General features: G+C 41.7%; 2 protein-coding genes and 1 long non-coding RNA gene across 5 annotated transcripts; 1 reads left to right on the top strand and 2 right to left on the bottom strand.

The window, feature by feature from the left end:
• Positions 1-2,777: 2,777 nt before the first annotated feature.
• On the bottom strand, positions 2,778-9,972 carry znf217 (zinc finger protein 217). Its single transcript, XM_029507383.1, has 5 exons — positions 9,868-9,972; positions 6,410-7,791; positions 6,161-6,268; positions 4,649-6,034; positions 2,778-4,526 (listed from the first exon to the last, which is right to left on the bottom strand). Exons 2-5 carry the CDS (start codon positions 7,734-7,736, stop codon positions 4,414-4,416), a joined length of 2,934 nt encoding a protein of 977 aa, XP_029363243.1. The 5' UTR covers positions 7,737-7,791; positions 9,868-9,972; the 3' UTR covers positions 2,778-4,413.
• A 1,792-nt stretch (positions 9,973-11,764) lies between these two features.
• Positions 11,765-18,678, top strand: LOC115046783 (uncharacterized). Its single transcript, XR_003840948.1, has 4 exons — positions 11,765-11,858; positions 13,226-13,319; positions 16,513-17,472; positions 18,099-18,678. It is a non-coding gene; the product is annotated as an uncharacterized LOC115046783 (long non-coding RNA).
• Positions 15,153-26,736, bottom strand: bcas1 (brain enriched myelin associated protein 1). Of its 3 annotated transcripts, XM_029507384.1 has the most exons (14): positions 26,599-26,736; positions 26,415-26,496; positions 26,088-26,151; positions 25,140-25,453; positions 21,439-21,618; positions 20,558-20,617; positions 20,201-20,236; positions 19,824-20,039; positions 18,362-18,403; positions 18,160-18,225; positions 17,879-17,917; positions 17,241-17,363; positions 16,556-16,777; positions 15,153-16,123 (listed from the first exon to the last, which is right to left on the bottom strand). In XM_029507384.1, the coding sequence occupies exons 2-14, from the start codon at positions 26,451-26,453 to the stop codon at positions 16,043-16,045; spliced, it is 1,482 nt and encodes a 493-aa protein (XP_029363244.1). In that variant the 5' UTR covers positions 26,454-26,496; positions 26,599-26,736; the 3' UTR covers positions 15,153-16,042. The 3 variants fall into 3 exon arrangements, with proteins under 3 accessions (XP_029363244.1, XP_029363245.1, XP_029363246.1); XM_029507385.1 differs by lacking the exons at positions 17,879-17,917; positions 18,160-18,225; positions 18,362-18,403 and adding an exon at positions 19,609-19,689; XM_029507386.1 differs by lacking the exons at positions 17,879-17,917; positions 18,160-18,225; positions 18,362-18,403.
• Positions 26,737-27,549: the final 813 nt, after the last annotated feature.

The following is a 27,549-nucleotide window of genomic DNA, read 5'->3' on the forward strand; positions in this document are numbered from 1 at the left end:
AATCACAGCCAGTGCAGACTTTCTGCCTCAAATCCTGACGTGATATTCAATAACTGACCGTATCCTCTTTGCGGGCCCAAATGCTAATCTGTGCAAGTTGACAAACTGGAGGCGACGATTATGACTGACGAAAAGGACTGAAAATAAGAAGAGAGAGCACTTAAGGAGAAGGAGAAAAACACAAAGTTTACTTTACGAGCGAGGAGAGAGGTAAGAGGTTTAACATTCACACCGCTCGAGAGAAAGAGAATGGAATGAAAACAACCTCAGCTACAAAATGGATATATGCACAACTCTGGCACAACATAACCTTTTCTAAAATCACACACACTGAACAGGTGAGTGGATAGCAATGCAAGCATGAAATGCCATTTGTGTATTGAGTTGTGTGCTGAAACGGCAACTGTGTGAATCCTTATCAACACACAAAACCTAATGTGATGAAAGGAGCTTGATAAGGAGCTGTGAAGACCTCAGGTGTTTTTGTGCCAAAGCATTTTGAGAGGAAATAAAATCCCATGTGAAATTGCATGAAACTGTGCAAATGCATAGTTGGGAATGAAGCTAGGTATAAAAAAAAAAAAAAAAGGAGGGGATGAAAAAAAATCTGTAATAACTTACTTACTGAATAAATGACATTTTAATCGGCTCAGTAAAATTTGTTTTCTCTAACTTTGTAAAGAACAAAAATATTTGAGGGTTAGCCATAAATTAGTCATAACTCAACATTATGAGCTCACAACTTACCTTGCATGACATTTCTGTATTCATGTAGAATTATCTCGACCACAGAAAGGCCCAGGGATGATGGTTTAGTGAAAGGAGGCCCGGAGTGCAATTCATCTGCAAGGTTTACAAATGTAAGTAAAGATAAGGATACGCTTCTGACAACGCAGAAAACAGAAAGCAAACGGGGAGCATTCAAAGTGCAGCTTTGCCCATTAAAGGAGCTTTTGACATGAAAACGCTGGCAGCGTCTTGGACACGGGGCTCGAGAGTAACAGGACGCATGTCATAAGCTGTTGGCGGCTTGCGCACTCCCCGCCATGCGTTTGCACTAAGTTTGCCACAGTGTGTGTGTGTGTGTGTGTGTGTGTTGTGTGGGGGGGTTATGAGGGTGATGCTAAGTGAAATGCTCATTTTGCGTTTGTGATTACCAAGGCCCATGGGCGATATGCACTAATGTGAGCTAATGCAATAGATTACACAGTGCTGGCCCAGGGGAACAGACAGCAAACAGATGTGGTCTACTCAAAAAGGGGGGAGGGAAAAGGGGTAGGAGAAAAAATAAAAAATCAAAGTTTAAAGTGTTCAATGTGCTGAGGATTGTCCCGTGTAATTTATTGTTTACAGAATGCGCGGCCATGATAGGCTCTGTCAGTCTTCTCCTTTTATAGAAATGAGGAAAACTCAGCGATAGTCTGCTCACATCTTGCAGATGTAGAAGCGATTATCAAACTCCTCTAAGGAGACTCTGGGGTTTTTTTTATTTTTTATTTTTCAAGGTCCACATGCTTCTTGAATGACACACAGAGAGAAACTGCTGCTGCACTGCCCAGTTTGGAACGCTCAGTGAAAATGAGGGACTTCCAGGCAGGTGTGTTGCCTTTCACAGCTCAGTGGCAACACCTGTATGACATCACCGATCGGGGCGTGGCCACAAGCGTGGTGTTGTTAGTGAAGTCAAAAGATTAACGCAGCAGCAGCATTTTTTTAAATCCTGTGCAGGGTTTTTTTTATAAACTCATTGTGCATTTTAAGCTTTAATCAGCATCAAGGTTAGTCAACATTACGTTAGTTTATCGTACTTTAGTGGCGTCATTTCACTTGTCCAGCTTTATTAAAGCCTTTTGCACTCTGCAGGTCTGTTCAGCTTCTGAAGCAGCTAACCAGGCTGTAATCTAGACTTTGTAAATACTGCCCTCTAGTGACTGATGTGAGTGAATAATGAGGACAGGAAATACACATTACACATCCTTCAGTCTCAGGTCCATTCAGATTTTTATTTTTTTTTTTTTAAACCAAACTATATTTAAAACACTTTGTGATAAAGAGTTTCATTCTTAGATATAGTGAAGTTACTGAAGATAATGGATTTTGAACTTGGCGTTGAATTTAGTAAGAAACAGGAATAACTTTCTAATCCAAAACATTTTTTATTTTTTTATTTACAGGAACTTCTCAGCAGGATTTGTGGATGGACCCCGACCCCGATCCATCTGAGAGGGATCCCAAATGGGCTCGACAGCTCCAACCGGGGCAGCAGATGACATCACTGCTCCAGGTAACTCTCCAACTTTAAATATGTTGCTGTAAATAGTTTCCTGTTCAGGTTAGTCACTGGTGTGAAATGTTACAAACCCTCTGAAGCTTTAATTGGAAACAGCCATGAAGATTGGACACGTGTTAAAGCATCAATCCATTAAAACTGAATTCATGAGTTAACTTCTCTGTTCTGATCTGACCATTACTCTTTTATTCTTCTTACGTGTAGTTCTCTGATCATTTCTGCGTTGACCTTCTCCCATGTACTGTAGCGTGTACTGTGACAGACTGAAATGAACCGCGAAAAGAGAAATATAGTGCTACAGCGCAAGAGATAAAATACAACACCTTAAAATGGCTGAGTTGTGTGACAAAAAGTATTTCAGCTATATGAGCAATAAGAGATCACAAATTAATTCCACGACTACAGCTAAACCTGTTCTGTCAGAGCATTGTGGCTGCAGGTGAGCAGCTATCTGTCAGTGTGTGATAAATCAGGCCCAAAAGCGCTTCGCATCTCACTTTATTATTGAAATGTGTCATACAAATCTCAAACAATATTTTCAATTTTACATAAAGTACACATGTAATGTGAATACCAAAAAGAAATGAATAACTTAACCAAAGCCTTTCAAAGTGGCAAAATACTAAATTACACAGTCAACTAAACTGCTTGTAAATATGAGTTAACCTGAGGCTTTTTTTGTTCACAGTGTATAATTAACTGAGCCATTAATCAACGTAGCTGCGTTGGAATTTTCCCCCCCAAAAAAAACAGTCCTACGATGTATAAAAAGGCCATTTGATGATCTGCTGGGATGGGCTGCTGTCACTTTAAACAAAACACCAATTTCAAGACTGCATAGTAGAAGGTAGCTCCTGAAAAAGCCACCTCATGTGCAGCCCCACCGCAAAAAACAAGACAAAAATAATAATAATAATAATAATAATAATAATAATAATACAGCATAACTTCTCAACACATAAAGAGAGAACTGAGACGTTTGGTGGATTTTGTGGACATCACAACAGATCGCCCTTCAACAGAATAACTGGGCTTGTAGATACAGAGTATGTCAGAGAAATCCACGGCCTGAATTGTGTTACAGTTAATTCGTGTGCCACGTGGCCTCAATAGTAGCTGCTCTTTTTTAAATTCCACGTAAAAAAGCCAGCTCATCCGGTGGCAAATACTGTGATGCCCGACAAACATGCGTCTATCTGGTTATACTCAAAACACGACGAGGTTCGGCTGATACGATGGCTACAGCAGCTTAACAAGAATAACAGTGTCCAGGAGCACAACATGAGGTAGACCACTTTGACAAACACAAAGACTTGTTCCTGTGGCCTGTTTGTAAACCACTGGGCCGAAGCAATCGAGTCATTCGACATAAAAATCCCCACCCTCCAGTGCTTTGGAAAAGGGAAACAACACAACCAAAAACAAACAAACGAACGAACGAACGAAAAACCCCAACAACAACAAAAAAGCTAAATAGTGCTTAATTACTGCCTGGTAACCAACAGGGAGTGAACCAAGCAGCAATTCTTCACACAACTTATTCTTCTTAGGTTTTATATTTCATACAGTTTTATGTACTGAGAGCTTATAGACATATTTATGTCATCCCACATCCAAACATTACTGTTATGTCAAAGACACTTAGAGGTATCTGAACATTAGTGTGGGTCAAAGATGGATTGAGAAAGACTTGAGTGGGGGAAAAAATATATCTGCATCTATATATATATAATCAGTGCACACCAGTGGAATAATATCTTCAAAGAGAGATACTCTGCACTTTTTCATTCAAACAAATAAACAAAAAAAAAAAAAAAAAAAGACACACTGATAGGCTGAGCCCTGAAATGTCTATGCAACATAAATTTTCATCTATTGAAAAAATATTAAATTAGGGGAGCCTAGACACTTCCTGAGCACACACCATCTCTCTTCTTAAATCTGTACATTGAACAAATTTTTCTAAGTTTTCCAAAATAAGGCAGCAGCACAAACCAATCTACAGAGAGGGGGAAAAAATGCTTTTCACATACGACTTGACTCATTTATATCAAGCTAAAACGTTGTCGGAGTTTGGAAATCCAAAAAGGGAATCCCTGCAGTGTGCATACCTCGGTGGCACTTTAGGTACTTTTGTCAGTAGCCCCATAGCGTTGATTAGGAAACGGGCCTGAGGGGTCTCTCCTCTGCAGGTTGGGCAGAGTGGGTAAGTGTTGGTACAGCACAGTTCTGCCCCCTGAGAAAAAAACCTTTTATGTTAACTACAAACTCCTAGAATAATCAGATGACAAAGCAGCTAGTTTCACTTGAAATTTCCGCTGTGTAAGTCTCCCCTGCGGCAGCTAAGCTAATACATACCTGCTCTTGGGTTGGACAGTCCACTGTGACAGGAGTTAGCCGGTGTGCTGGGGTACAGAGAGGCCAGGTCGTTGGGAGTGTAGGGACGCAGAAGGTTCATCATGCTCCACTCTGAGTCCAAACCTCCTCCAATAGCTGCAGGTGTATTTTTTACAGAACCCAGCGTCTCGGGAGCGGCGGACGGACCCGGCCCTTGTGATGCAGTTTTCATACCTCTCCCTGAGACGAGCATCCTGCTGGACCCGTCTACTGACGCTGGTCCTCTGAAGCTGGGCTTCTCACCGACGTCAGTTTCCCTGCCTGTAGGTACCGTGTACTTTAGTCTCTTGCCTGAGGGTTCGCCAAAGTCCATCTTGGGGAGGCTCCCAAATCGGCTGGACAGGCACAGCCGGGCAGCTTCGGAGTGCCAGATGACGCCGCTCCGCGCTGGGTAACTTTTCTCTCCGATGCCCACTCTGTCTGGGAGGCCTGGGCGGTCCAATACGAGCTTACTGCTGATGCTGGATTTCTTCATGAGCTCTGTGTACCGGGAGGCTTCCTGACTGGGATGGGAATCAACGTTCTGTCTGTAACGCTGGGTCTCCTGGACAACATCGTGCAGGGGGGCACGGACAGGGGACCGCTGAGGACCGGCAGGCGGGTTAACATGTGTCTTTTCTTTTGGTTTAGCAGGTTGCGGGGGCGGGGATTTGGTTCGGCGAGGATGGCGCCTGTCAATCATCGGCAGTGGGCTGACATCTTTCCCTTCAAGCGCGGGGGGACAGCCGGTAAAACGCTTTTGTTTCAAACTGGCTGCAAATCCGTTTTTTCTCGTACTGTCTGACTTGTCTTTATGAGACAGCTTTTTGTGCATTATCAGAACCTCTGGGTACATGGTTTTATATGCACAAAATGAACAGGCAATTGGACTTAATGCGTTTTTGGGTTCTGCACTAGCAGGGATGGAGAGAGACATTTTTAAGGACAGATTTAATGGTGCCTCAGAGTTGTCTTCTTTTATCTCCTCCCTTTCTATCTTCAAGTTAACAGGTACCGGGCACTTTATGGACACATCATCACTTGGGGAGTTAGTGGGCTTAGCAATTACCTTCTCCTCCTCAGATTTCAGTGGTTTGCCCCGGGTGCTCCCTGCATTATCAAATTTGTCCTCTGGTGTTGCACTGGTGCACTGTCTGGCTCCAGGAATCCAGAGTTTGGATCTAGTTGGGGCAGGGTTTTCACTGTCATTTCCGTGTTTTCCATCACTAGGAGAGGGAATTAAAGGCACAGGTCTGCTGGGGATCTCCTCGTAAGGCTTGTTCTTGTGACGACGGTCCAGGTGATATTTCAGTGAGGTCTTCTGCGCTGCAGCATAGTCACAGTAAGCACACTTGAATGGTTTTTCACCTGAAACAAAGAGTGAAAATAACAATCATTTAAAATATTCAAATCACAGAGTCAGACCCGCTAGATGTAGTGAATAAAGTCCTAAATAGCATTATAAGGTGTTTCAGTCAAACGTGTGGAATGTACCTGTGTGAGTCCTCAGATGAACTGTGAGGTAATAGCTTGATCGGAATGATTTGCCACAGTAACTGCACTCTTTTGATCGGACCTTTGATCGATCGAAACCATCTTCACCTTCAAAAGTAGGCACAAAACACATACATGTGAATACCTGAGAGGATGGCAACACAAAACGTGTGTCTCAACAGCAGAGGGAGCACTTGGCACCAGAGTTGGGACAGTCTGAATGAAGTTTTTCATGAGCCCCGAGCTTACCTGAACCGAGGTTGTCTGTCAGTGCTGCCTCCTCGAAGGCCTCCTCGGAGCCCTCCTCTGTGTGCTCGGCTGGTCCTCCTCGTGAAGACTTCCCATCGAGAGAAGAAGTTGGGCTCTCCTCGCCGCCTCTCTCACGCTTGTGCACCCTGGAGTGAAGAACTAACTGGTGGTATGTCCTGAAGGTCCTCTGACATTCCTCGCAAGTGGTTGGCCTTTCTTTGTCCTTGTCTTTTTGCATTAGAGACCTCCGCTGTGGTCCTGGGTTTTCTGAAACACTCTGCTGCTGAGACCGGAGCTCTCGCCCAAGGACCTCCTTCTCGGCCTTGTCTCCTTGGCCCTCAGACCAAATATTATTCAACTCCTCCTTATCAGAGTTGCAGTCTTCATTGTCAGTGCTGGCTTCCTGGCCAATATCTTTAGTATTATTGGGACCAACTGCTATCTTACCCTTTGTAGCAAGCTGCCAAGCCTGATAGGTGTTGAAAGGGTCTAACTGGGGAATCCATTTTGATGTTCTCTGGTTTAGTAAACTATTTCCAACAGAGCGTGGCATAAGTTTCAGACTGTGAAGAAATGTTTCCTGTTTGACAAAGGACTCGGTAGTGGCATCCATGACCTCCTTGTCTTTAACTTTGCCAGGCTCAACCTCTCTGTTGTGTACTTTACTATGTTCGACCAAACTGTCATGGTCAGGGAAGAAAAACCCACAAACCATGCACATTTTGTAAACTGTGACTACAGGCTCTGAAACAGGTTCCTGGACTTTGCCATTAACCGTGACAGGCGTCTCCAGGTCTTGCTGGGCCTTGCTCTTTGCTCCTGGTTTTACATGCATCTTCATGTGGTTCTTAAGGAACCACGGCTCTCTAAAACGCCGTCCACAGACATTGCAGCAATAAGTAAAGTAGTCCTTGTGCTTCCTCATATGGCTCTCCAGCTCACTGGCATCCTGTGATATCTGGCCACACACAATACAGCTGTGAACCTCCTCTTTTTCAACAGGGAGGCTGCTCGGTTTGGATCGGGGTCTCTCTCCCGGGATCCTGAATTCGGCTTCAACTCGGAGCACAGCAGGTTCAAAGAAAGTGGTGGGGTGCTCTGTTAATACATGCGGTCCCAGCTCATCCTGATGACTAAATGTCTGATCACAGAACATACAAGGTAGCAGGACACTTCCTCCGGATTGCAACACAGCCTTCTCTGAGTTGGTGGTGTGTGGCGTCATGCTGGAGCCGAGCCCTGGGATGCTTGCATTGTTACTAATCAGAATGTCTTGGGCAAGTTCATCTGGGCTTTCCACAAACGGCAGCAATGAGTGAGTTGGCATTGTCTTCTGAAGGTGGAGCAACAATGCTGTATGCAATGTCCAGACTATTAGGAACCTGGCAAAACAAGGAATAGCGTCTTTAGGCTTTGCTTAATACCAAAATGGAATCAGGTAGTTAACACCTAACTGAAGATTAAATCAGTTTAAAGTATACCACAGAGAGTAAATTGCCTTCTCTCATACTGAAACAGGAAATGTATCTTTTTAGCAATCAACTGCACAGACAAGTCATTTCCTCTATATGCAGTCAACTGATAAAACATATGAAAACAATGTTTTTCCTGCTCACGTTCATTTTTCTTTATTCTCAGTATCTATATACCTTCACTGCATGAGCAGTCAAATACAGTACAAACTTCAACAATCATACCACTTTAAAATGGTCAGCATCAATGATTAAATGTCAAGCTTAACACTGCCTTTCCTGGCTATACCTTTTTATTTATTTTTTTTCAAAACTAAGATTTTTTTTAAAATCTTTGTTCCGCTGCTGACTGATAACTAATACAGACTATCATATGCTGAGCCATTGATGTCACGTCTGTATGACTTTTTTCTCACACAAAGTGTTAAGTTTCTTGTCTTACATCTTATTTCCGAATCACATGTGAGATTGAAAGTTAGCATGTTATCTGTGGATTTAGCTTGAATGGCATTTAACCAGATTAAATACTCACATACCAGTACAATCAATTCGAGATATTACACTATCCTGCAGTCCTCAGCTGCCTCCAATTTATGCAACACCCTTTCAATGTGTGAATTTCAGTTTTCCTTTTCTTTAGTAGCCACTGGTACTACTTCCTCTTGGCTTTTATCGTGAAGGTATGAAGCATTTATCATAAAACCAAGGACTCGTACAAACGGAGGACTGTGACAAACATAGCATGTCAGCATGTCCATCCTGGCATCTATCTTAGAGAAACCCATTTTAAATCCACCTTCGACAAAGCTGAGTCAACAACAGTAAGTTACATCTGGGACCTGTTGTTGAGGTGGAAATCCCAACTTCAGCTTTCTGCCAATTCTTGTAAGAGAACCCAATTCTCATTAATAATAGAGCTTTGTGTTTTAAAAACACACACCTTAAAAAAATATATCAAAAAAAAAACAAAACAAGACCTTATAATGTGTCTATCTGCAATCATGTCTCAGGTGAGCACAGGAAACTGTTTTATAAACTCACACTCTCACACTCTCACTGTCTCTCACACACTCACACTCTCTCTCACACACACACACACACACACACACACACACACACACACACACACACACACACGCTTTGTGTGAGGCAGCATTAGCCTCCTTGTTATTTAACCCAGCTCAGCCCTCATGTAGCCCATTAAACCAATTTACTCTAAAGTTATTTAGGGGGGGTTATGATGCAGGAGGTAACACAACAAAACTTTACACACAACAAACTCCAGCAAAAGTCAGAAAAATAAGGAAAAAAAAAAAAGGAGATGCTTATTACATTTGTATGTCTGCATAGTAATAAAAAGGACAACACAACAGCAACAAGAAGGAACTGTGAGGCAGAAACATCGATATCAATCATGTTAATATTACAAATCAGTTTAAAGGGCAACGTTAACGAGCAGCCCCCCCCCCAACAACAACAACAACAACAACTACAACAAAATAAAAGAATTATTTAATGACAAAAAAAGCCGAGCTGCTAACCAACATCCAGCTTTGTTACCTCGTTAGCTCCTGCTGCTGTTTACTGACTGCTCCTCACTTTTGTCTTATTTAGTTTTCTAACTTTTAGCTACAAGCTAACGTGGCTAATTTACGTTAACCTTTAGCCCCCCTCCTCCCCCCCCCCTCCCTCCATCTTCCATCTTTAGCATTCCAACTAACGACAATTTTTTAATTCAACTTATTATAATTTTTTTTTTTTTTTTTTTTCAAACGTTAGCCAACTTTTTGGTGGGGAAAAGTGCACAAAGTGCCCCAGCAGCACCGAGCAGCTGTGGATTTCCGGATTAATAAAGACAGCCAGCACGGTTCGGCTCCGAGAAGTCGGCGAGCCGAGCTGTTATTTCAAACCACCGTGCAAGAGTTTTTCATCAACGTGCCCGCCGACAAACAAACAAACAAACTAACCAACTAACTAACTACTCACCTTCTTCAGTTGTCTGATTGTGGCTCATTTTGTGTGTGTGTGTGTGTGTGTGTTTCCAACTTAGCGAGTCCTCACTGTGCAGCTGTTGAATCCGCATGCGCGCTCCCGACTCAACGAGTCTCAATGAGTAGGAGGAGGAGGAGGAGGAGGAGGAGGAGGGGGGCGTGAACGCGCGCTACCCCCACACACACACACACACACACACACACACACTTCACCCTTTAAATTAAAAAAAAAAAAAAAAAAATCCATAGGGGCAAATCACGTGGTAGCAAAAAAAAAAAAAAAAAAGGATTCATTCACATTATCAACGAGTTAGTATTTAATTTAATTTAATTTAATGTTGTTTTTAATAATAACACCTTACTCAGTTTGGACATTTTACACACTTGTGCCATGTTTTTATTATTATTATTATTGTTATTATTATTATTATTATTATTAGTCTGCAGTGATGTTTAGTTAATTATGGCCACCCTCCCTCCTGCTAACAGCTTTAGGGAATGTGTGTGTAAAGTGCAGCAGAGCCACAGGCTACACAACAACAAACACTTTTCTGATGTGTAATGCTGCACTCTGCTTACCTAAAATGTGTGGCATGGCCTTCCTCCTCCTCCTCCTCCTCTTTCTTCTTCTTCTTCTTCTTCTTCTTCTTCCACGCTCTCACTTCATGCATCAGCTACCATGTGGAGATGGGGGAGGGGTGCCTCAAACTTTTCACAGATACATGAGGGTTTTTGCAGAAGCTGCTTGGTTGAGTCACAAGAAATTTCAGGTTGTTCCTATTTTTCTATGTAATATATATATATATACATATTTATTTATTTATTTATAAATACACAAAGTAAAGGCATTTTATCTCCAGTTTGATTTGAATGTCACTTATATATTATTTTGTTAAACTATATACTGTTTTAAGTCGATATTTGTAAATGTGCATGTGTGAGCTTAAAGAATATCGACAATTGGTGATGATTTATATTTGACATGGACACTGTAAAGCCGCTGTTTGGTTTTTTGGACACAAAGAAGCTCTAAAAATAATACACTCATGTTGTGAGATAAGGACCGTGGCCTACAGTAACACCCACCAGCTAATGCGGAGTTAAATAACAGCTCCTCCTTGCAGAGAGACAAGAGTCATTGTTAGTGGCTTGAAATCATATGTACTCTGATTATTGAGACGCGCACACATAACCTCCCCCTGAATGTCAACAATGTCTGAAAGAAAGAAGAAGTTAAAAAAAAAAAAAAAAGAAAACCCAACTTTATCAGTAACCACTCCCAGTTAAGGAACAGTGAACAAAGACTGAGACTCCTTTTGCCCAAACCATCTCTCACATTATTGGCTGGCCTGGTGCCTGATCCCTCCCTCCTCGTATAAGCCATTACACTACTTTGTGGTTTTATTATATATATATGTGTTTTCAGATCCCAGTTGCTACCAAGCAGCTCAGACAAATGCAGTGCTGAACGTGAAATGAAAGCATAAGTAGATCCGCAGGTCTGGCAGGCATACTTCATCACAATGCATCTCAGCAGTAACACGTAATTATTGAGTCTGTGCCAGATACCAACCAGAGATCAAATTGAGCTGATATTCCGCGTTTTCTATTCATAATAACTATTATTTTTCTCTTATCTAATCTAATCTTGTGACGATTAGGGTCAGCCCCAGCCTACAAGATAAAACAATAAAACTTTTTAATCATTTTTGCATTTGCAAATTGAAACATCACTTTTTCTCCCCACCTGTAATTCTCTGATTTAGTTTTTGGTATTCTTGCCTCAACCCGAGATTCTGTTACACAAACAAGTCTAGTATGTTAATCAAAGGCACCACATGTGACACATCGAGGCCTCCCGCTCATTTCCTATTGTTCTGTTACCACAAAGGCTGTGTGAAGGGCTATCAATCTAAAGCAGCGCTGTGATGCCCCGGGATGATGAAAATGCAAAGAGATATAGAGACAGTTATCAAAACCGTGGAGGTATTTTTGTCTTTGAACTATATTAATATATCTTTAACAAGATGATAGTTTTTGTGGTTATTTCATCAGCATTCATCATCTGTAGTGGTCATGACTTAAACAAGTGGGCAAACATTGTTTACTTTTAACTGATTCAATTAACTTTGTCCTATTGTTTGACTTTATGCTAATGTAATTTATTTTCCTAAATCCTCCAAACTCAATGTCTCTCCTTCAACCCAAAGCAGTAAATCTTAGTTAGAGAAAAAGCATAATAATAATAATAATAATAAAAAAAAAGACAAATTCTTAAATGAATTATGATGCCCTCAGAAGACAGACAGACTGATAGGAACTGGATCAACGGATGGGAAAAGGCTGTGCTGGCTTGTTTTTGTCTTGACGTGTCAGGAGCAGCTGACTGCATTGTTCTCCTCCAGATTCACAGCCTGGCTTCTTTCATAATCCTGGTGTCGTTCCTGAAAGACACTGATAATATATAATCTCCTTTCTCACCCCCGGTAATGTTTATTCAATGCAACCAGCTGTTGTTCTTGTTGTTGCTGATCATCAGAAAAATTCTATCAGTCACCAAAAGCATTTCCAAGGTGCAGCTTTCACTGCACATGTTTGAAATACGTTTGATTCTTTGCTGAGGCGAAATTGAGAACAGGGAGGCATCTTTTTTGTTCTGCCTCTGTCTGTATAACCCTTCATCATAACCCATTCACCATTTCTCTCTCACTGATTCTTCAGTGTGCATTGACAGAAATAAAGGAAACAAAACAACATAAAGTAAAATCACTTAAGTAGGCAGCAAAGACCTCTAATCTGTGAGAAAATAATAGAAAAATAAACAAATGGGCCAAGATACGATAGATTCATGAACAATTTCCCACATTTGACAAGACTTTGATTAATCCTGTAGTATTTTTCAGCTGAACTTGCAATGATAGACATCAGCTTGATCTCATGTTGAACATAAAGAACAGGAGGTTTGGGGACATAAATATCTCTTCTTTGAAACAGGCAGATTGCTGCATCCCACCTATATTTAGTCAGATTTGTTCCGTATCCAGGGCTAAGTAGATATTTTTCAAAACAAAATCAGTCTAAAAGTCTCACACAGAGAGTTATAATAAACCTCATTATGTCAATCCAGAAGATCCAGTCTGAGGTTAACTTCACACTTCATGTATACATTCATCATCCGCTCTCTCTAAACATGTTTTTAACTTTGTAAAACTCTTGTAATGGCGTTTCCCTTCACCATCTAAGTTCCTGCAACAACATTATACATAAAAAGTGCTATTTTGAGCACAGCCAAGGAGTCGTTCTAATTATTATTTTTAATTTGTGTATATTTTGTTTTGCTTTTATCCTTATAGCCACAGTGAGAAGAGAGAGAACTGATGAAAGAAAGTGGGAGAAAAGAGCCCCAGGCCAGACCCCCATGGTGCTGCCCCCCACCCCCACCCCCAGGTGAGCCACTCAAATGTTTTACAGGATCTGTAAGGTCAGGGTTTTTTTTTTTTATTATTTGCAGCACCCAGTCAGCCATATTGTTAATCATTATCACGAAATGTTTCTGTGTTTTGAATGAGATTAAAACAGCTTTAGTCATTCGTCGTAAAATTAGCAGAAAACACCAGATGGCTTTGTCTCCCCAGCAGGATATGAAACCTTTGCTGGAAATGGTACGAGAGCCACTGCAGTAAAAAGCTTCCAGCTAATGTATAAAAATGGATGTTGTGCCTGCTGGACCTGATGATCCACCCCCGGCTAAAGCGAATGAGACTGTCCTTTAGGGGCGAGATCACCTCTATTAATTTGTTATCAGATCAGAATCGAGCAGAACGGACCTGTTAGTAATGAGCGGTGCCGTGATGCGCATTAGTCCTGACAGCAGGCCTCCTGTCAGGCCTCTCTGCCCACTGTTCCCTTGTTCCACCCCCCCCGAGCTTTACTGCTTTCACACAGTCACCAGCTTTGTCCTGGGATGAACTGCAGCAACATGGAGGTCGTGCAGATCCCGAGCAGCGTGCGCACATAAATCCATACACATACAACCCATTTCCATTTTTAAAAAAGCCTGTCGGTTATGAAATTTGATTGCTTTCATCACAAACTGTCCCGCATGTTGCATGGGGGGGGGGGATTCAGCTGATGTCTTTGTCAGCACTATTTTCTGTTAGGATACATAAGAGACGAGACACATTTTGTGATGAGATGCTGAGGAGATTTGAAATTCAAGATCAAATCAAATCTAATGAATTTATATAGAACCAGAGTTGCATCGCAGGTCTAGACCAAATAGACTGTAACAGTGGCGAGGAAAAACTTCCTGTAAGAGGCAGAAGCAGGTCCAGAGCCCCAAGATAAGTCCTTGTTATGCTATTTTTGTGTTTACAGGATAGCTGATATTTCACAAACTGGACATCTTATCTCAACCTTCTGTAAAACTGTGATTTGACCTCTTCATGTGTAGTGATGAACATGATCTCTTCACTCAAACCAGCAACACTCGTCCCACCGCGTCTTCATCCCGAACCGGGAGAAGGGACAGACGAAGGACCACATGTCTTAACTCCCCGAGCTATTCCTCACTTTTTCACCTTCAGAGCCGCGACAATTACTTTGATGCACAATTTAAAATGATCATACCGATTATAGAGGGTAATACAAGAAGAGTGTGTCTCATTGATAACAAAGGAGCAGTGTGAGTTATGCCTTCGGGGGCCGCAACTCATCACTTAATGGCGGGTGAATGGTGGGTCTCAGACACTGCCATCTAAAACACATCCTTCCAAAGACTGCGCTCTGTGCCATCAATCATAAAAATTACACCATAAAAAGGTAGAAGAAGATTTGAAGGCTTCTTTAGCCTCAAGTATACAATTCCTTAGATCTTGTTTTACATCTTTAATCCATAAGGCGGGCCTCATCAACACTAAAAATGTAAATTAGTGTTAAATATTGATGTCCGGCAGTCATCTCTCCGTCTGTCGGAATTACACAGTCAATTTTCGTTTCTGCTGCCGTGTCTGTCAGATAACTGTCACCTGCATGCCGGCCATATTAAATAAATACGTAGATGAGTAAGACTTACAGCATGTGACTCTACACCCAACATAGCAAGGTGTGACTCATGTGTCATTCCTTAGAAAGTCACAAGTTAAATACAAGTATCTGCATCCATTAAAATGATTTGGCTGTGAGCAGTAAAAAAAAAAACCAAAAAGTTTAGGCTTTGCCAAACTTGCTGAGCTGCATCTTTTTGTAGCCGCCGTTACACCCAGTCACACAGGACCGACACACGGTGAGCATATTTATTGTCTTACACAAGGCACACATGCATATGGGCAAACACAAACAAACATGATATCAACACAAATGACAAACACCTGTTAAAAGGCTTGACACAAAGTGCTGCTGAACGTACCACAAAGGACACATTTGAACAAAAATGACAAGATGTATTTGTTAACATTGATCTTTTACAATCAGCTCCCCATTCAAGTGCTAAAGATTGTGATTTCCTGTCTGTGTGACTGTTATATGTACTATGTCCTTTAAAAGTTAAAGAAATCTTTAGGCGCAGTTTTGATATGACGATATTCAAGAAAAGGCCGTCCATTTCAAAGTCATACGCATTTAAGTACATTTGTCAGTTTCATTTCATCGTAACTTTGGCACAGTTTTCCAGGAATGAAGTGTAAAAATAGAGCCTATATGACAAAGTCAGACGGATTAACTTCAAAAAAGCAAAGCGTTGAACTGTGTACTGCATAAGCCCAGTGTGTTAGATCGCACCATTAGAGAGAAGTCACATTAAATGTCTATAGAAAACGTTTAACGCCAACATTGTGATACTTGGCAAGTCATTTATATGACCCAAAAAATATATATATATGTATGTATACATGTTTCTAAACAACCTCACTGTCGAGCTGGCTTTTGACCTTTTCAAGCCACCATCATCATCATCTACTTGCTCGCTGCTCTTCCTCACTTGCTTTTATCATTTCTATCCAGGAACCTTTCCCCTGAAATTGTAACTTCTAAACAATAACAAAAAAAAAATAAAATAAAATAAATGCAGTTAAAGAAATACAAGGGGACGGAGGGACGATGAGAGGGACAGACTGAGTAAGAGGAAGCGGAGTCTGTACAGGGAAACATCATCAGTGTTGGTGTTTTTGGTTTCATTTGGCCTTCTCCGCTGCTGGAGCAACAGTGACTGGCTCTGTCTGGACTCCGGCGTCTGTAGAATGACGTTTCTGACCCTGAAATTACAAGAAAATATTTTGTCCTTCATACTTTCATTTGTTTCATACGAGCCAAATTTGAACTTGTTGTGCTGTGTATTATTTGAATCCACTTGAATCCACTTTGGTCTTTTTGATCGTTGTGGGAAGAAATAGCTAACTTAAATCGCTGCGTTAAATGTACATCCTGAATAAGTTCACACTTCAGGACAGATTCAGATTTATTATCTGCGAGTTATTAAACTCAAACAGGTGGAGAACAGTAAATCAGTTCTCCACCTGTATTTACCTGGTAAGATTCTGCTGCCATCTAGTGGTTGGAAACACCAAGCTCTGTGCAGCAGCTCTCAAAATAAGGCTGGATAAATGGAGTTGCATTCATGTGGTGCATCATTTCTGCTTTACAGTTGTTGGTCACGCTGGTGCTGGGGGACGAGACGCCCTCCTTACCAGATTTTTAAAGAACAGCTGGATGGAGTTCCTCTTCTCCAGTTTTCTGGGGACACTGGCTGCATCATCTCCAGCTTGGGAGGCCACTGAGGCTTGTTTGCTGTCTACGACCCCTTCTGACGACTTGGCCCCTGGTTTGGGTTCCTCCTTGGCTTTAACACCCTGAGCCGCCTCTGCTGCCGCCGCTGCCGGGGCCGAACTTGCCTTCTTTGGGTCAGCAGACTGAAAAGGTTGAGGTACGTAACAGTGAAACGGAGGATAATAACATCCCGTGTGCTCCAGTCATTAAGCGCAGATGGACTCTGAGATGACATTTGAAATGGCATTAAGACACATCTGCTGTTAGGATCCGCTCTGTCTTAGTGGTTGCAACATGATGAGGAGTCAACACAGAGGCGCTGATGTCTGTTGTTACACCAACAAATGCACAAAAAACAGATTTTAATACCAGACGTAATCAATGAAACCACTCTGGTTAATAACACATCTGTAGTTTGACTGTATTTACCGCTCCAGTCGTTGTGGAGGCTGCCTGGACTTTTGTAGTCATGACGTCTAACAGTTCCTCAAATTCACATCAATCTGTTACTCTCTGTTCACTAATTCCACCATAAATTCATACTTTCACATGTTTCAAAGGCTTGTTAAAAAAAAAAATAAATAAATAAAGCAAATAGGTCCTTACTTTAGACTTGAAGAGTGAAAAAAAGGACGATTTGGAGGCTGTTTTCTTCTCTTCCTGAGCAGGCGGTGGCGGTGGTGGTTTCGCAGCAGCCTCCAGGGTGCCAGCTTTTGAGGGATCAGCTTTCTTTTATCAAAGCAGCAGAGAGGAAAACACATATCATGAGCTATTTACAAATTAAAGGCATGGCCATCATTGAAGCTGACAGATCTGCCACCTGCAAGTGAAAGAAAAGGTAAAGACGAGGAAAATATCCAAGATCACAGGAGAGAGGAGGCAAAAGAAAAAAGAAAAAGGAAAAGAAACCCCCGCACCATCAGGCACAGAAACTGTGAAAGAAAAAGAAAATGAAATGTTTCTGTCTCTATGGAGCACTCCAAGATTGTCTTTCTTAAAAGGAATAATTTGGCATTTTGGGAAATACTCTTATTTGTCTTCTTGTGAAAGGTAAGAAAAAAAAAAACAACAACATTAGTACGGCTTTCACATCCATCCATTAAATATAAAGCAGAGAAGCAGAGCCGGGGGGGGGGGGGGGGGCAGCTGGCCAGCATGCTTTAGATGATACATTTTAATTTGTACAAAATCAAAAAGGATGCAAATAAGCACATTTCCCAAAATGTGAAACTCCTTTAATTTACCTCAGCTTCTACCACTGGCTGTGGTGCCCCATCCACCACCTGCAGGGAACCAAAGGTTATTTGTTTTCCCGTCATTTCAAAGGAAGGGATATGAAGGCCTGACAACACACACCAGTGGAGTACAAAGTGACAGTGAACAGCTTTATTTGGTTATTTAATATTGAAATGAAAAGAGTTTTTGTTTTTCTTATTGTACTAACTAAACATCTGTAACTTAAAGGTGTCTGTGGGGAGAAAGGAAATGAAGAATCGACACTCCCAAGCACCTGTTGTTGATTTACCTGCTCTTCTACAACTGGTTGTGCCACCTCCTTTGCTGTGTCCTGAGGTTCACCCTTATTTTCAGTCTGAACAAACGCAAACGAATCAGAACATGAATGTAAAAATTGGGCCCATTTGTGATATGTTCAGAGCATCAGAAAGTTATCATTCCTCTCTCTGTAACACAACAAAACCCAAATGTTGACAACTCTGCTGATTTACCTGCAGTTCAACAAGTGGCTCTGGTACCTCCACTGGTGTCTCCTGCAGATTCAAACTGCTTGTGAACTCAGAGCAGATGCAAAGTTTCAATATGCATGCAAAAAGGCGTAATTCACCAACCTGTCTGTTATGTAACACAGACTTTATGCTTTGTGAATACTCAGGTGGCGGGTGCATTCACACAGAATACATTCATGTAGAAATCTAGTTTACCTTCACCTCTAATGCTGGCTGGGGTGTCTGCTAGATTGTCTGCAGGACAGGTGGAGTTCTTATTCTTAGTAAAGGTCAGCAAGACAGAAAGCAAATGTTCTCAGAAGCTCATAAATGCGTCATGGTTTATTTCACTTCTGAGGCTTGATGTGTTGGCGCCGCCGAGGCCAATACCAACTGGTCAAAGGAACAATTTGACATTTTTGGGGAAACATTTATTCTCTGTTCCGTCAAGTCATTGTGGATTAAAGGGGCTATTTGTAAGTTTTCTCCGCTGCTGAATGTGATTTATTTACTTTTATTTTTTATTTTTTGTGTTACATACGAGAGGTTAAAGGCCCAAAACGTCCTCTGAGCAGCACAGCTGGTTAGCACGGTAACTTTAGTAAAGGCACGGTTGTTTACTGGCGTTGCTTTCCGATCATGGCAGGTAAAGAAGACGACATTTGAACTGGTTTTGTTGATTTTAGTCTGGCAAGTAAGAAGCTTTTAATGCTAATGTTAGCGATGTAGCAACAGGCTGAACTTACAGATAGCTCCTTTTCAGTAATTAAATGTTGATTTTCATGCTCATTGTTTATTAGTGATCTGAGAAGAGTCGGGCAAACACTTCTGTCCAAAATTAGATCATCTACGATAACTGCATCCTTCCAGCATCTAAATGGCGTGAGAACAGCGTTGCATCAGTCTCCCAAAATGTCAAACTATTTTTATTTTTTATTTTTTCCCATTGAATTAAAAACTAATGCACGTTTCATGAAAATGGACTGTGGTAGAAACAGTGGGGCCCATTTTTGACAATTTTCGATTTTTGATTCGACGACAAAAGTCACAAAATCACTGAATGTAGAGGAGTCACATTGTGTGAAAGAAATCCTGAATACTCCCGAGAGGAAGGGGACGAACACAACTGTGGTTTCACAGTAAGAAACAGCAACATGCTCAGTTTCTGCCACCTCCAGACAAACACGCTGTTGTTCAGTTAGTACCGGGATGAGCCGAGGTCAGTTTGAGAATATGATAATCGACTGTACCGCTGCTGCAGTCTTGGCCGGGGCTTTAGCTCCACTCCCTGAAGCGCCTCTGCCTTTGGATGCCTTGAAGCCTAGCTGTACCTCAAATTCACATACAGCAGGTTTCACAGTATGTTATCATCTAGAATCAGCGTGTGGAAAGTGCACCCACCGAGTCTACATCAACAAAAGACTCTTTAAAATAACGATCTCACGCGGTACAGCGGTTTATTTACCTTCAGGCCGAAGAATTTGCTCAGAGAATCTATGGCTGAGCCTGATTTGGAGGGCTCAGGTTCCTTTGCAGCAGCTTTTGGTTCTTCTTTTGCTGTAAGCTTTACAGGTTTGGCAGCCGGTTCCCCTTTCACTTCCATTTTTGGTGGCTCTGGAGGAGGAGGTGGTGGGATAGACATTCCTTTGGGTGCTGCCGGCTGTTCGGATATTTGTGCAGCCTGTGCAAGAATCAGAGAGGATGCTGAAATAACCATACAAAACTGTCCACACCGTCCCGTTTAACGTTGACTACCATTTTATCCAACATTAATTATTAAATAAAAATTCGATTCAAATGGACAAAATGAACTGCAGGATCTGTTAAGTACTACATGCTCACAGTAGTGGCAGCTGCTGGTTGGGTCTCCTTCTGGGACTATTTGGCAACAGAAAAAAGGAAGCAGTTAGGCAACATTAAAGCAAATAAAGATGTGCAAAAAGCTTTGTTAAAAAAGAAATGAGTAAATGCGTCTAAGAAATGAAATGCACTTTCCTGTAATCTGGAATATTCTCAATTCAAGTAACAAACGGAACAGAAACATAAAAATGGTGTAAAACAAAGTCAAAAGATAAAACTTCAGAAAACTGCACCTACATTTCTCACACATTAATGAATTGATTGATAACGCTTTGGAATTAGAAATCAGTATTTTAATGGAACTTTCTGAAGTGTAATGCTGAATGAACATCGGTTAACCTGCTCTTTCGTGGCATCAGGAGTAGCTGTTTCCTTTTTGGATGTTTTAGTGGGAGTCACCTGTGGAACATCAACCGTCTTCAATGATTTATTTTTTACATAAACAGCAAAAAAAAAATAAAAAATCTCAGAGCATCAGCAAAAAATGTGAAAACGCCACAGAGGATTGAGCCACTTAATGTGCCTGCGGTGTAAAATGTTGAGAAACAGAGGATGTAGTTGACGTGACAGGAACAGAAAAATAATTATTTCGATAAAACAGAAGCCTTTTAATGAGCGCGGACTCCCTGGCAGAGCACATACAGTACATGCGCTGTCATTGTGACGGCCTTTGTGCTCCGGCGATGGCGTAGGCCTGCCCTCGCTCTATCTTCACAAATCTCAACTTCCAATCGCACAGGCCTCCCTTGTGAGCTCACACTATGGGCCGAACAATAGGCCACCACATTCCCGCATGTTCAGAGCCTTGATTAGCACGGGGCTAGGCCAATGGTAACTCCTTAAAACGGCACAAATCCAAAAGACAGCATGATGAAGAGGAAATACAATGGCTGCTTTTTGCCGGTTTTCCGTAAGGCGCTGTCATGGATACCTTTCAGTGTGGCCATTTACATTTACAAATCAACAAATCACAACATCTTCGTTGTTTATTTGCTCACATATCCTCTTTATCACCAGTTGGGATTTTGTGGTTTGTTGAGTTATTTGGATGGATTTAGCTTTTTTATTCCTACATATAATTATTAATTTGATTAATTCATTGAAATTATTTATTATATACGCACTGAATTTATTTTCCATAAAAACAAGGTTCAATTTAATATAGAGAAGCAGTCAAAAGCACATGAACCAAGCAGAGATCCTCAAATTGAATGACTTACTAGTGATTTGAAGAAGTTCATAACTGGATTCTCTTCAGGGTCGCTCTCCTCTTGGATTTCTGCAGGCTGACTGGCTCCGTCGTCAGTTCCAGGGGCTTTTTCTTCTTCTGGTTCAGGATCTGGAGTCACACTTTCTGGCTCCGTTAATGATTGGGACTCTTGCTTTTGGTTAGCTGTCTCCTATACACCATCACAAAGAATTAGCTTTTTGAGTATTATGTTAGAGCAGCAGAGCTGATATGCAAAGCGGAGAGTGTCTTAATCGCAGCATTGAGATGGGAGCACAATTCCAACCATGCCTCTGCCTACTCAGGGCTTTGTCAACAATCAGCCTTTTATTAATGTGTGTGTCCCACCCCTCACTCATTGATATTCAACAATGTGTGAGAGTTATGCCCTAAGAAATGTCAGAAAACTCAAATACCTTGCTGTTAAAACATACAACTGACCAGATCCGGATTTTTCTTCCTTTATTTATTACTTTATTGCTTGGCTGTTTAATTTGAAGCAAAGATTGCAAACGCAGACGAGCTGTCATTTTTTAATTTTATTGTAAAACTTTGTGAGTCGTTCACAGTGTGAAAGTTGTGTTGCTGATATATACAAATAGAGGCGCTTTGCATCTATAAGACACAAATCATTTTACAATTTATTGGCAGTTCCTACCACATACCATAAGGCACGTCATACATGAGGTAGATCGACATTTTTAAAGAGAAAAACAACATTCAGCACTTTATTCCACATGAAGGATAATTTTAATGCTGTTTCCCGACGATGATATCGCCAAATCCCCGAGACTAAACTCTGACTCTACAACCGCTGATCTGCAACACGACCTCAGCCTCTCCAGTAAAGCCTGCATGTTTGGACCGGCTTCTGATTTATCTTCAAATACCTCGAATACAGTGTTTTGTGAGTGCATTGTTGTTGAATCTGTTGTGTTCACAGCGAATTCGTTCTCCTCTTCCTCAGCCGTGACCTCCCGTCCTGCTTCCTCTGACGCCATGAGGTCACACTCGGCTTCTTCTGCGATGTTTTCTTCAACAATAGTCTCCAGAAGAGCCTCGACACACTTTGCGGCCGGCACATCTGAAGTTTTCGTCTCAGAGCTCTCCTGGACCTCGGCTGAAACATCACCTTCAGAACTACCCATCTCCTGCCTGATGTCTTCTGCAGCTTCGTCTTCAGACGTCTCCAGAATCACCACCAGCGCTTGAGATTGTGGGTTTCGCTGGCTCTTCTCTGAAGGCTCCTCAGATTCATCAGGGTTCGTAGATTCAGCTGAAAGTGGAGCATCTTTATCAGGAGCTGCAGGTGGGGAAACGTTCTCATCTTCCAGGAGTGAAGGTTCAGACTCTTCTGCTTGCCCATCTTCAGGTTCTTCCAAGTTTTTCATTTCTACTTTGTTCTCCAAAACTTCAGTGATTGTAACTTCCTCACAGGAGATTGGATTCTCTTCTTGAGGTTCCTCTGGGAATTGTTCTGGTACATCCTCAGATGTTTCTGTTTTTCCTTCTGTCGTGTTGCTGTCTCCTACGGTTTCTTCTGAGTTTGCAAATTCTCTGATTTCTGCTTCAATTTCAGAGATTAGAGGAACTTCATCAGGTGTCTTGGTGGTTACAGTTTCTCCTAAATCATCTTCGGATACTTCAGGTTTTTCTTCTGCCATGTCACCGTCCTCTACAGGTTCTTCAGAAGCTTCAACCTTCATGACTTCTCCCTCAGCTGAGGGAACCGCGTCCTCTGCAGGCTCCTCTGGAAAAGTGGGGATTGCTTCCTCTTCTCCGGAGAGGGGCACAAAAACTGTTGCAGCAATAACTTCTTCTATCACCAGGCTGCCGTCATCTCCTGCAGGTTCCTCATGGATGGTAGCACTGAGTTCAAGTTCTCGACAGAGGGCGTCAATCGCAGCCTCTGATATCACCTCATCATCCTCCATTACTACATCAGGACTTAGATCTGATTCCGTCCCTGATTCTAATTCTACTTTTTCTACTCCCACATCCGACATCCCATCTTCATCTGCCTCAGTGTTCTCATCCGTTGTGGTAACTGTAGGAATGAGTTCACCATCAGGGGAGTCTTTGGGAAATCCATCCGTGGGGATAAGCTCATTGGAAGATGTCTCAATGATGATAATATCTTCTTCAGGGCAGCTGTCACACATCTCTGAAGGCTCGTTGGTGAGTTGGTCTTCACCAGCGGCGGCTGCAGCATCATAAGTGGTGACCTGATGAGCAGATGCCTCCTCAATATGAATTAGTACTTCTGTCTGGAGAAGGGTGGGCAGTCTGTTTGGGACGGCTTCAGTCATCCCAGCCAGCGACTCTTCTTCTGGGGAGGGAAGACTGTTTTCCTCGACAACGTCAGGTTCAGGCTCAGCGGCTTTTATCACCGCTCCATCAGCTGCTTCTCCATCTTTTCCTGTAATTACTTCATCTACACTTGGCTCTGAAACGCCTGTGAAAACCGCCTCGATACAATCTGCCACCACTTTGGGAAGACTGGGAGAGAGCTCCGACGGCTCGGCCTCCTCGCTCTTATTCAGCTCCACAGCCGGCTCCTCGGCTTCCTCTTCTTCAGGATCGCAGAGGCCATTTTCAAAATCATCTGTAACTTCCGTCCTCCCGGCTCTGAACAGGATGTTCCCAAAGACATCAACGACATCATCACTGACGGTCCAAGCTGTCGGAGAGTCTGATGGTTCTTCAAAAACTTCCTCGGCAATCACAACAGACTCACTCGGTGCGTCTTCCTCAGCTGCTGCTGACTCCATCACGACTGCTGCACCGTCAGCTTCACCGGTTTGTGTGGAAATATCAGCTTCAGCTTTTTTCTCAGTTTGCGTTGCTGTTTCAGTGTGACGTGGGCGTTCGGCCTCCTCTTGGTGCTCCGTGACGATGGAAGCTTCTTCTTCGCATGAGTTCAACTCCTTTATCATGAAAAGCGACATTAATGTTTAGATAAAATACAGCTGGTTTCTGCCTCTCGGACACATTCGATAGAAATGCAATTGATCACATTGAGGAAACACTGAGTGACCAGAAAAACAGAAATTGGAGTATTATATAGGCTTACACTAAATTCAGCTGTTGACTAAACTCTTTGGACGCTGTGTTGTTTAGAAAATGTATTCAACATATTATGTAGCACGCTTTTGCAGTGCATTACATTTTACAGACGTGCGTATTTTTGTGGTCTCTCAGTGTTGTAATTATTTTGAAATTACACAAATGAACTGATTTTCCTTTTGCAGTAGGTTTTTGGATTGGCTTATGTTTTGTTAGAAGTGAAACCATTAAGAAAATTGAGGTGATTGGAAATGGTTTACGGTTTACAGAGTTTAAAACATTTAAAGGTGAAGTTAGTATTTTTCTGCATTTTTGTTGTCAATAAATTCCAGGAAAAGACCAGAATTTATCTATCTGTTTGTTTTTTTGTTAATGAAGTCCGGTCCTTAACCTACAATTGGGACATTCTTCTTTAAAAATATACCCAGTGTGATGATGCGGCTCATTGATGTGCTTTAAATGGACTCCAATGGGATTCTATGGTAAAAAGGAAGAGCACACACCACATCAGGCTTTAGCCACACAGGCAACATTTGTGAGTTGAATCAGCTGATTGTCAGTTTGGGTCTTTTCATGGGCCTTGTTGACAATAAACTTGTTGAAAATAAACACAAAACATCTACTCACTGGCTGCGGATCAGCGGCAGCAGGACTTACATCCGTCTCATCTTCGTTTGACGTCTCTTTTTTTTTAGCCTTCTTGATATCAGCTGATGCTCCTGATTTCTTTTTGAACATTTTGCCAAAAAGACGAACTTTTTCTTCCTTAATTTTCTTGACCGCTTCCTCCTGGATGGCCGGTTCGGGGATTTCTAGAATAACTTGGGCTTTGGCAGGGTGAGAGTCTGACTCGACGATCACAAATTCAGGCTCAGTCGATCCTGTGGGGAGTTTCAAAGAGAGGGCCTCGCCATTGTGGTCAAGTATGGTCTCACCATTCACTGCAAAAACAGAGGAACATGTGATCGATCAAACCAAAGGTCTCGCTACTCATTGATACTTAAAATGAACTTCTACATATTCCACGTCGATACTGATATACTTGATCTTATTTAACAATAACAGGAGACAGTTGCAGCAGTTCACTGTTGTTACTGCTGTTGATAATCTATCTACTTGTGCAAAGCTCCGTTAAGTAAACCCGGGCTCGTCAACTGAAGAAGGTCACATTATTCCCAACGTCAACATGAGCTCTTAGACAAACTACCTGCCCATGGGACTGTCATTGTATCACAGTGTCAGTGCAGAGACACCAACCACATGACAGGTCAAATAGTTGCTCCCTGTCAATGCCTGAGACTACGCCTATAGTTTACATTTCAGAACTCAAGATACTGTCCAGCTGTGAGTCACTGTGTTTACAAAGTATTACAGGAGTCCGAAGGACTAATTCACCATGGTCACGGGTGTATCAGTTGATTTGTGTTTCTTACACACTCTATTATTTTAAGATTAGATTACACGAAATAAAGGAGAATGAACGCCCGTTCTCTCCTTAATTTGTGTCTGCATTCATGCTGTTGTAGAAATGATTTATTCTCATAATAATAATTTAAAAACGAACACATCACTCACTCGAAACCTCCAATCCATTAGATGTAAGGTTTGCAGAGAGGCCGTTCGCTGATCCGTTTTCATTCTTCTCAGGAATTTTTCCATCGTATGAGAAAAATAATGAAGAAAAAAATATGTACTTTACTGGAAATTGTGCTCATTTGGGTTTAATTACAAGAGATGCACTGATTTCAGCTGCACACAGACAGCTCTACGATCCAATATTCTGGATATCTTGGTGCTTTAGCAGTGCAAGAGCAAACTTTTGTTTGTTCCATGTGTGTCTTGATGTTGATTCAGAAACAGGAAAGATCTGGAAGCTACAGATTATAATATCCACCACTTTACCTTGGCTGTCTCTTTGCTCTTGGAGTTCTCGTTCCCCATAGTTCCCTCAGATCCGAACCTGCAGCTTTCAGCTCAAATTCAACTGAAAGAGATGAAATTAAAGAGAAAAATGTTTTTTATGGTGCTCTGACTGGCAAAGATTTACTGGCAAAGACTCAACCTCGTTATTACTGAAACTTCTTACCGTGCTACACCTCTGTGAGTCAAGAAAGTAATATTCCTCTCAAGAAAAAACAAAAACAAAAACAGAGTCTCTGACTGTGAGTAGGATGGCGTCTCTGATCCTGTCCAAATGTGTACATAGGCTGCTGTTAACAGGCTGTTTTATGTGTGCTTTGAAATGGGTGGGACTGTTTTTAAGTAATCAATTGGATTTCTTCCAGTGAAAAGCCTGATGTCCACCCAGCGGGCTGTTGGTTAAATCACATGATCAGCTCACTCTAATCTCTTTGTGAATTTTCTGAAAATGACCCGACAATCATCATCAGGTCACACCTCAATCAAGCAAACTACCATAAAGGTGCGCATCACAGCTTTATGCAGCAATAGGATGTGAGTTAAGGATGTTGCTGTGATGCACTTCCACGTTGTCAAATTAAAAATAGATACGTTTGCACTTCTAACCATGTTCCTTTAACCTGGTTACAATGGATTTAGAAAAAAACATCTTGAATAAAATACATGTTTTCTCATATTATTTAGCTCATCACGCTCAAAGTAAGATTGTTGAATGCAAAGCGACTGAAAAATGGAAAATGAACCTCAAAAAATGAGTATTAATAGTATTCATTTGACAACATTAGATTTTAAAAAGCGGCCTTTTTTTAGTTACAGGGATCAAGTATCTGCTTTATCATCATGGTTAATCAAGACTAACAGAGAGCTCTGTAATGAAATCATCTCCCTGCAAATGGCTCCACATGGTCACATTTGAAGACCTTTGAAGAGCTGTCAATGCATCAATAAACAAAGACCTGTGTGAGGCGCACTCAGCTATCAAAGACCAACCCACTGTGGTTTGTCATTTGATTTATTCCTCCTATTATTATTGTCATCTTTATTTTTTTGTTTGTTACTTTTGTGAGGAAATATGCAGCGATCATGCTGATTAAAGCCTCTTTAACATTCCCTCTGT

This window comes from Echeneis naucrates, chromosome 7, assembly GCF_900963305.1.
Source record: "Echeneis naucrates chromosome 7, fEcheNa1.1, whole genome shotgun sequence".
NCBI lineage: Eukaryota > Metazoa > Chordata > Actinopteri > Carangiformes > Echeneidae > Echeneis > Echeneis naucrates.